An 8,696-nucleotide genomic window follows, 5' to 3' on the forward strand; every position below is an offset into this window, starting at 1 on the left:
GCTGTCAAGCTTGCCTGTGCCTTGCCACTCCCTCCCACGGCCAGCGCACTGCCTCCCGCAGGCTCGGACGAGGAGAGACCTGCTCTGAGCACCACTCATTGCCAGTGACTGAGCTGTGTCGATCGCACACATGCCCCTCGCTCCATCCACTGCTTTGTGCACCGATCCCCGGGTCCCCTGGCAGCCCGCCGCCTCCCATCCCTGCCTCACGCTGCCAGCTCCCCCATGTACACGGTCTTGTCGCTGCTGGCGCTGGCGACGATGGGCTCGGTGGGGTGGAACACCACCTCGTTCACGCTGCCGCCGTGCCCCGGCAGCGCGTACTGGACCGCGCCGTCGGCAGACCGCCAGACGTAGACCATGCGGTCCGCCGACCCGGCGGTCACGCGCTCCCCATCGGGGCTCCAGGCGCAGCGCAGCAGGTTGCGCTCGAAGTTGTGCACATGCCCAGTCAGCACCCGTTGGCAGCGGTCCTGCGCCGCGTAGGGCCGCACATCCCACACCCGCAGCGTGCCGTCCATGGAGTTACTGAGCAGGTGCGCGCCGTCCGGCGACGGCGCCAGGCCCGTGACCGTGTCGGCGTGCCCCGCCAGGGTCAGGGAGGGGGCGCCCCGGCGCAGATCCCACGCGCGCACCACGTTCTCGATGCCGCCCGTGTACACCGCGTCCCCGGCCTCCGACCAGGCCACTGCCAGGACCTGGTACTTTTCCGTGAAGGTGGCCACCGACCGTTTGCTGCGCAGGTCCCAGACCTGGCGGATTGCGGGAGGGGGAGGGACTGTGGTGGGACTTCCAGGGCATTTCAGCAATCTAGCGAGTGTGGTGCCCACGCTGCATCCGGCAATCACCGCATCAAGCAGTTGCGGGGCTCCCGAGCGACTGATGCACGCGGGTGCATGGCGCCAACCACCCCCCACATGAACCCCCCAACATGCACCCACCCAGTCAACCCTCCACGCCCCCAACCTTCCCTTTCCCCCATAACAAGCACCACTCCCACGACAGGCTCACCTTGGCGGTGCCGTCGTCGGAGCCCGACACAAGCAGCGGGCTGCCGCGCTTCAGGGGGCAGCAGGAGTTGACGATGTCGCCGTGCTCGCTCATCTTCTTCACCTGCTGCCCGGTGCTGGCGTCCCAGGCCCGCACAGTGCGGTCTGGAGAGCAGGAGACCAGGTTCAGGCCGTCTGGCGTCCAGTGCAGCTCCAGGATCCCGTTCTTGTGCCCTATTCAATGTGGGGTGTTCGAGAAGGGGCATGACCCGTGGGCGAGGGGCCTGCAGCGCCGATCAGGCGCTCCCACCACCTGCCCGAGCCTCTCCCCTCCCCCACCTACGTTCCCAGCTGCAGCCCGGCACCCCACCTTTTATTTGCAGGAAGTTCTCGCACTCCCCGTAGGTGCGGTACAGGAGGATGGTCTTGTCGTAGCTCCCAGTGGCCAGGACATCACCGTCCGGGTTGAACTTCAGGGTGAACACCTGATCCGCGTGGCCTGTGAGCAGCATGGTGGGCGCCAGAAGCGCAGACGTGCGGGATGGACCCTGTGTATTGCCAACGGAGGTGTGCGGTGAAAGGGGGACCGGGCCTGCAGGCGACAACATAGGAGCACTGGACCCCTGCTCACCTGCGGCTTGGTGGCCAGGGATGAGGCGGGTCCAGCGGGAACGACGGCGCCCTCGTCCAATCGTTGCCTCTTGATCTCCACCAGCGCACCACTGGGTCCGGCCTCCTCCCCGTCTGAAAGCGGGCGTTTGGAGGCGTCCGCCATGACGGAGCTGGTTCGCACGCCGGTGTGCCGATGATACGGTGAGATGCTCTGCAGGAACAGCGACCGAATGATGTTTGGACATGAGATGTGGCTGCAGTCCTCTTTGTTGTTGCTGTGGACACCGTGCATGTCGCGATCAATACTTGCATCGCGCCCCACATGATGAGGGCACCCCCACGGGGGGATACCCCCTAAATGAGGCACTCTGCCCTACTCTCCCCCAGACCCTGCGCGCGCTGTGTTCCTTCTTACAGCGACTCTGCCATCCCAACACTCATCCCCGGTTCAACAGCTGCCGGGCCTGGGCCTGTTCTGCCTGCAGGGCCTCGGAGGCATACTTGCTCAGCAGTGCCGCCTTCTTCCCCTCCAGCACACGTGCCTCGATCTCCTGGGCGTCGGGCAGGGGTACGTAGGCCACAAACTGGGGCGCTGACTCAGCAGGGTCCACCTGCACTGTGGCGGAGGTCCCCCGAGCGGCAGCGGCGCTGGACTGCCGCTGCGCCTCCTGCTGCTCCCACTCCTGGATGGCCTGTGGCAAGCGGGAAAGTGGGGGGTAGGTCAGGAAAGGTGATGACATCAAGCAGAGAGCGTTCGCGCTAGGACCACTTGCGGCACTGCATGGGAGTGGGGCAACGCGCAATGCATGACCTCTCCCCATTGCTCCAATCTGCACAGGGTCCTGCATCACTGCATCCCACCCTCAGGCTTGCCTGGGCTCGCAGCTGGGCCTCCGCCTCTGCCTCCACCTTCAGCAGCACGCCATCATCCTCATCTCGGAACCCATAGTAGTCGCCGTTGATGAGTCGGTACATCTCTGCGCGCGTTCGCCGCACCTGTGCGGAGGCGAATGCGGCTGGAAGTTCAATTCAGTCATGAGGCATCGGCGGGGAGAAGGGAGTATATCTGAATGCCACCGATGCAGGATGCGCGGCAGCAGCACCGCTCTGCACGTGCCTGCATGAAAGAGACGTGATTTACTTGCACGAGCTCCAGCCCTATCTCCTGCATACCCAGCTGCAGTGCACCCATAGCCCTCCCCCTTGCAACAACCCATCTCCCCACCTGGCGCGGTGCCTCCTTCTCAAACAGCTCCTTGACGCCAGGCAGGTTCTTGGCAGCGCCAAAGTAACGGTACCCGGCCCCTCGACCGCTGGTCTCGGCCATCACACGCCCCTCAGAGTCCGTCACCCTTGGTCCCGTCTTAGAGTAATCTGGGCCACCGAGCTCCACGATCCGGCGCTCCCAGTGCACCTTCTCTCTCATGAGCTTATTGATCTCGTCATTCAGGTCTCGTATCCTGCAAGCATGCGGTGTGTGTGAGAGAGTGTGGTCGAATGGGGATGCACTGGGGCAAAGGCTGCTCTCCATGGCCGCAAGGCCTAGGCATCGGGCTGGGCACCCATGGCTGGGCACCAAGCGCATTGCCGACTCCACACCCCCTCAGCAAACCCCTCCTTCCGGCAGCACCTGTGCTCCCCCAGTCCAGCATTCTGGATCTCCATGACCTTCTTCCCGATTTCCCGCAGGATCTGCTGCCTCCACTTGTCCGCCTCGTTCAAGTCAGTGCACTCCGTTGCCAGGTAGGGCCGCTTCTGGCGCTCGGGCCTCGCATCAGCCTGCTTGGCCGCCAGCAGGCGATTGAGCATACTCTGCGCTTTCTCCTCATTACGGGCCATGCTGATGGACGCCTCAACTGGGGGACAGCGCCCTGGTTACGGTGATGGCCCAAGCCAGCAGATAGAACCGGGCTGGCAGGGAGCGAAAGAGGCTCGAATGCACTGGAGAAATAGGATGGCGTTCAACCAAGTCCACTATTCTGTTCAGAAGAGGCATGCGTTGTACAATCGCGGTGTGAGTCCCACCGGGAGTTGCGCGCTCCCCTCTCCCAAGCGCCTCGTCAGGGGGGTACTGCACCACCCCCTCGATGTCCTTCAATGGACACCGGCACGACACAGGGCAACCTGCGTCACCCCGCTATCCCCTCATGACACAGTCTATTGAATTGTGCACTGGGATCTGGCGATAGGCATCCACAGCCCGATGGCCGCGTCAGGGGCCTCCCTGAGGTCCCCAGGAACCCAGGGAGATCACTTTCGAGCACTCCGACGAACACCCAGTGGCCTTTCGATTTGCTGCCGTCAGCCTTCAAGACGTGGTGTGGTGATAGTGACGCAATCAGTGCCAAGGCAATTACATGGTGCTCAAGCAGAGCACGCCTGTGTGGGGTTCACCCTTGCAGCATGCTTGAGGCAGCGACGCTCATGCTCAACAGGAGCAGCAGCAGCAGCAGGGATCAGTAGCGCCATCACTACCACAGCCGTACCCGCACTGTTGGCCAGCTGGAGGGCGGACCCCTGCCGGCTGCTGCTGTCCATCGCTGCCTCCCTGGTTGGCATCGCGGTGTCTGCCGCCCTGATCGCTGCCATCCCCGCCATCCTAGTGAGCCTTTGGATGGGTCACAGGCCTGGGGGCCCGAGCAAGAGTCCGAGTGCGCAGCCGTCCAAAGTAACCGAGCGCTATCCTCCCCCTGTCCTGCTTCACGCTGCCAGGCACTGTCACAAACTGCTCGAGCAGCCACCGCTCTCCTCGTGACGATGCGGACGGAGCTCCCGGAGACAGCTGGTGCCATGCGGCTTGCCGGCCTGGAGGTGGCCGACTGCTTGCAGGAGATGACGGGGCTCAGGTGTGTGTGTTGCTGGCGGCCGCTGTGGCATGCCCAGAGGGGTGCCATACGCACTCGCATGAACTAGTCATCAAGCTAGCAGCCTCAAGCCTCACAACAGCCGGGGTTGGGAGGGCTTGATTTGGGTGGCAGCAGGCGATGTGGGGGGTGCATTTCTGGTAGGCAGCCATGGGTTGATGTCCGCTCACTACCCCGGCATGCGTCTCAATCCCCCCCCGCCCCCCGCTCGTGCAATGCAGCCAGGACCTGGGGGACGGGCTGCGCGCCTCTGCACGGGCGGTGACTGCCGCAGAGCATGGAGTCCGTCAGGGGGTGGAGAGCGCAACCTCGACCCTCACCGACGTGGTGCTGCCAGCCGTGCGGCGAGCCGCCCCGGCTGTCCAGGGTGAGTGGGGTCCTTGGAGTGCAAGCAAGGGTTCGCACGGCCCAGACTTGCCCCTAACTCTTGTGGAGGGAGCCGCACGTGGCTGGCCACTTCGATCTCGGTGCCCTCGCCCTCCTTCACTGGCGCTGCCTCCAAGCCCGGCCGCTCCCCACACCCCAAGCGCAGACACTGTGCAAGCGGCACTGAGCGAGCGGGCGGAGCTGCCAAGCACCCTGGAGGCACTGCGTGCCAGCGTGGCGCAGCTGACGGTGGCCAGTCGGAACGCTCGCACAGGGCTGTCGGTGGTCAGTGCCGTGGGCGCTGTGCGAGCTGCTTCCGAAACTCTGGCAGCGGTTGCAGGGACGGCGCGGCGGCAGAATGGCGCGGCATGATGTGGCTGGTATCAAAACCGCAGGAACCAAGCAATAATGAGTCCATAGGGCACAACCGAGACGGGAGTTGGTGGCAATGGGGTGCTCACTAGGGTTGCCCAATCACGTGCCTTTCCAGGGTCAAACACGATCGAGTCTCGTTCGTTCAATTCTCTCGAGACGCCAAATTCTGGCGCTTCTGGAACTCACCGACAGACATCTTTTCCTCCGCTTCTACTCTCGTGCTACCTCAAATGGCATGCTGAACGCTGTTATGAACGGAAAGGAGTATGCGAGACTCAAACCCGGTGGTCTTTCCCGGGCGGTTGCGGATATGCGGAGCCGTTGGGCAGGCATGGAGGTGGGACTCGGGAGTGGGATACTGCAGGGTGGAAGATGAACTTGAAGGGGTGTGACGGCCCAGCATAGAGGAGTGCGAGGGTCTCGCCCCGGAAGTCTCACTGTCTGGACCTTCCCTCCCTCCTCGCAGGCACCCCAGGCAAGCCCGCAGCCCCGCAGCACGCCCTCGTCTCGCCCACGCACTCCCGCCTCGTCCCTGAGGAATGAAAACGCCTGCACCCCGATCCACTCCTCCAGGTAGCCCTTGCGGGATCGCGGCCTCCGCTTCGCAACAGGTCCACGTGGGGTTCTCCTGCCGAGGCGTGCGCCAGTATCTTTTAACACTCTCGCCCCCCACCCCCTTTTCTGCAGTCGTGCTCTCGATATCCATTGTTGCGACGTTGACGACGGCCTGGACGAACTCAGACAGTTGATGGAGGTGCGAGGGCGCAGGTTTCTAGATGGCCCACGGGTCGGGATTGACTAGGGAGAGGGGACGGAGCCATGGACAGATGTCGGAGAGACACATGCAGACCCCTGCCGTCTGTTGCCCCACCATTTGTGGTATGGGAACGGTCTTGCGCTGCTGCATTGCTGCAGATGTGTGGGGCCATTTCCTGTGCGTTGTAGCAGATGACTCGAATAGCCTCCTCCCTCACCCCCCTCTCCAGGCAAGCTGCCTCCGTGACTCACCAGAGACCACAACATTTTTGGGGACTTCTCCCCCCGTGCGTTCCGGAGCTTCCAACCCCCTCATCCATGACGTGAAGTGGGGGGCTTGTCCCGATTTCCAGCTCATCGACCTGCCCTGCGGCATGTCCAGCTGGCGTAACATACACACCCACTCATCAAACTCCCCTGATGGGCCCTGGGCGGTGCAGCACTCTGCCTCGCCCAGCCCCACCGTGCTCTAATCGCCTCCTCACCCCCTCCTTCCCATTAAGCACTGAGATGACTGCTGATTCATGCTGGCCCTCCTGTGGCCCCCAACCCTTGTTGGCAACCCACTCTCCGCACCTCGCGGGCTGTGGCATCCCCCCTTTCTGCCCCCACCCCGTGTACCATTGTACCAAGCTGTGAGCGCATGGGGCTGTTTCCCCCTGCCGCACGCGCAGTGTCCTCTTCCCACCGAGCAGATACACTGCAAGGTCCAACCCACCCTCCGTACTCGTACCCATAATTCTTCCGACACTCCATTTTGGCTCAGGGGGCGGCCCGCCGGCGCATGCTTGTGCGCTCGGTGTGCTGCCCCTCTTGACTGCGGGCTTCGGTCTCTACTCTGCTGCGCTTCTGTACTGTAGAAACCCATGCTGTGCGAATCCGAGATTCACCAGGGTTCGTCATCAGAGATTCATGAGGAGGGCTCGCACTTGATGGGATTGAGGCAGAGGGTTCCTCTTGGCGGTTACAAGCGAGAGGGCAAAGGTCACTCCCCTGACCAGAGCAGCATCGGCGGCAGGCAGGGGGTGATGGGTGGGTGGAGTGCATGCTTTGATGGGATGTGGTGTTCCACACTCGGGCGATTCGAGGGGCAAGCAGGTCCCTGACCCAGGGAGCCATCTGCCTATAGCCGCATTCCCGGCCCCCCGCCTATGCGTCTGCCCCCCGCGCCAGGGGCGCCCAGGTCTTGGCAGCCGCGCCCTCCCCCGCGGCCACCAGTGTGGCGAAGCGGCGCAGCACCGCACTGAGCTCCTCTGCGCGCTGCCGCTGGAAGGCGACCAGCTCGCTGGACATCCGGGTCGCGATGGCCTGCAAAGGTGACGCAGGCGGCGATGCGGCGTTGAAGGGTTTCATGGAACCAATGGGAGCAGGCTGGCGCCCGCCTGGACCTCTCGCTCAGGCGGTTGCCCGTGTTTCCTTGCGCACCCCAACATGCAGAGAGCCCAACATACCGTCCCCTTGCCCCCCTGCGCCACCTCGCGCGCAAACCCCGCCTCGTCGGCGTCCAGGAACAGCTGGAAGGCGGGGGAGTGTCGCAGCACCGGGTGCGCCGCCAGGCGATTCATGAACACCGCCAGCGCGGCGCGCCGCTGCTCGATGAACTCGTCGGTCAGCTTGTACTTTTCGACCACGTTCTTCTCGGGCAGGGGGGGGACGATGCAGCCTGGGCCAATGAGAGGGAGGGGGGCGCATGCGAGGCTGAGTGGGCGCAGGGCAACGATGAGCAGCCACAAGACAGGAAGGCAGCCACGCAGCAGAGCAAGGGTTGGGCCATGGCGAGGGCTTGGAAACCCCCAAAACCTGGCGTTGCCCTGCAGAGCTCCGCTCATGTGAAGCTGCTCTGTGATCACACTGCCACAAAGCCCTCATCCAAGCCATCCTACCCACCCCGGTGGTTGGCCCGGAGCTGCTTCTTCAGCCAGTCAAAGTCGCTGAAGCGCCGGATGACGCCCGCGGGGTGGACGGAGGAGCCGGGGCCTGAGGCAGGGCGGTACGTGACGCGGTACGACACGAACGACTGTGAGGTGGCGTGGGTGGGCTCCATGTGAGGAATCAGGGCCAAGGGCACATCACCTTCACGCAAGGGGACTGGCACAGAGAATGGTGGACCATTGTGCGCAGTGCCCAGCGAATTCCGAAACCGTATATCTTCCGCACAGCGGTAGGCTTCCCGCACACATCCCAAGGCTCGCATGTGCCTCACCCGCACCCCCTCCAGCTGGCGAACTGGATCGGTGACAAAGACGGTGATGGCTGCCTCCAGCGGCTACAGGACGAAGAGGTGGGGCGGCTGGGATGGATGAATCGACCTCAGCAGCCAACCTCCAGCACCGAAGTCCCCTTCATTCAAAGCTCACCTGCTTCCCAGCAACATCAGGACCCCTGCTGGCCGGCTCATCCTGCAAAGTGGAATTAGCAGTGGTGGTGGTCTCTGTGTTGAGGTTACCAGCAAGGGCGGGCTATCGATCAGCGCACAGATCGCCCCTCCAAACCATGCCTCTCACCCTGGCCGTGCCCATGATGATGGACTCGTAGGGGGGCGGGTCGTCCAGGGAACCCCTGGCCTCCCCATGGCTCAGGGGATCGACGGAGTGGTCCGCCCGCCCAGCGTGCAGGTCCGTCCCCATGTCGATTGAATGATAGTCTGTCCCGATTCTATCGACGGATCTCGTATATCTTCATATAATGTATGCTATTCGAAGTTATAACAAGCGCGGCCGGGTGCCGGGCGAGG

At 63.5% G+C, this 8,696-nt stretch overlaps 5 protein-coding genes across 5 annotated transcripts in view; 1 reads left to right on the forward strand and 4 right to left on the reverse strand.

The window, feature by feature from the left end:
• Window positions 1-206: 206 nt before the first annotated feature.
• F751_5335 (U5 small nuclear ribonucleoprotein 40 kDa protein) lies at window positions 207-1,764 on the reverse strand (the record flags this gene model as incomplete). The annotated part of the gene is made up of 4 exons (XM_011403135.1): window positions 207-752; window positions 1,012-1,223; window positions 1,360-1,537; window positions 1,621-1,764. 4 exons carry the CDS (start codon window positions 1,762-1,764, stop codon window positions 207-209), a joined length of 1,080 nt encoding a protein of 359 aa, XP_011401437.1.
• Window positions 1,765-2,038: 274 nt separating this feature from the next.
• F751_5336 (Pre-mRNA-splicing factor ISY1-like protein) lies at window positions 2,039-3,440 on the reverse strand (the record flags this gene model as incomplete). The annotated part of the gene is made up of 4 exons (XM_011403136.1): window positions 2,039-2,293; window positions 2,463-2,597; window positions 2,827-3,061; window positions 3,232-3,440. The coding sequence occupies 4 exons, from the start codon at window positions 3,438-3,440 to the stop codon at window positions 2,039-2,041; spliced, it is 834 nt and encodes a 277-aa protein (XP_011401438.1).
• A 918-nt stretch (window positions 3,441-4,358) lies between these two features.
• F751_5337 (hypothetical protein) lies at window positions 4,359-5,203 on the forward strand (the record flags this gene model as incomplete). Its single annotated transcript, XM_011403137.1, has 3 exons — window positions 4,359-4,447; window positions 4,687-4,832; window positions 4,998-5,203. 3 exons carry the CDS (start codon window positions 4,359-4,361, stop codon window positions 5,201-5,203), a joined length of 441 nt encoding a protein of 146 aa, XP_011401439.1.
• A 1,281-nt stretch (window positions 5,204-6,484) lies between these two features.
• Window positions 6,485-6,718, reverse strand: F751_5338 (hypothetical protein; the record flags this gene model as incomplete). Its single annotated transcript, XM_011403138.1, has 1 exon — window positions 6,485-6,718. One exon carries the CDS (start codon window positions 6,716-6,718, stop codon window positions 6,485-6,487), a length of 234 nt encoding a protein of 77 aa, XP_011401440.1.
• Window positions 6,719-7,111: 393 nt separating this feature from the next.
• The window catches only part of F751_5339 (Vacuolar protein sorting-associated protein vps5), a gene marked incomplete at both ends in the record, with an annotated part of 3,024 nt that continues 1,439 nt past the window's right edge, over window positions 7,112-8,696 (reverse strand). Inside the window, 4 exons of the mRNA XM_011403139.1 lie at window positions 7,112-7,270; window positions 7,414-7,625; window positions 7,850-7,979; window positions 8,166-8,228. Coding sequence (XP_011401441.1) covers window positions 7,112-7,270; window positions 7,414-7,625; window positions 7,850-7,979; window positions 8,166-8,228 — 564 coding nt within the window. The remainder of the gene's footprint in view (window positions 7,271-7,413; window positions 7,626-7,849; window positions 7,980-8,165; window positions 8,229-8,696) is intronic.

Source organism: Auxenochlorella protothecoides (assembly GCF_000733215.1).
Source record: "Auxenochlorella protothecoides strain 0710 unplaced genomic scaffold scaffold61, whole genome shotgun sequence".
Lineage (NCBI taxonomy): Eukaryota > Viridiplantae > Chlorophyta > Trebouxiophyceae > Chlorellales > Chlorellaceae > Auxenochlorella > Auxenochlorella protothecoides.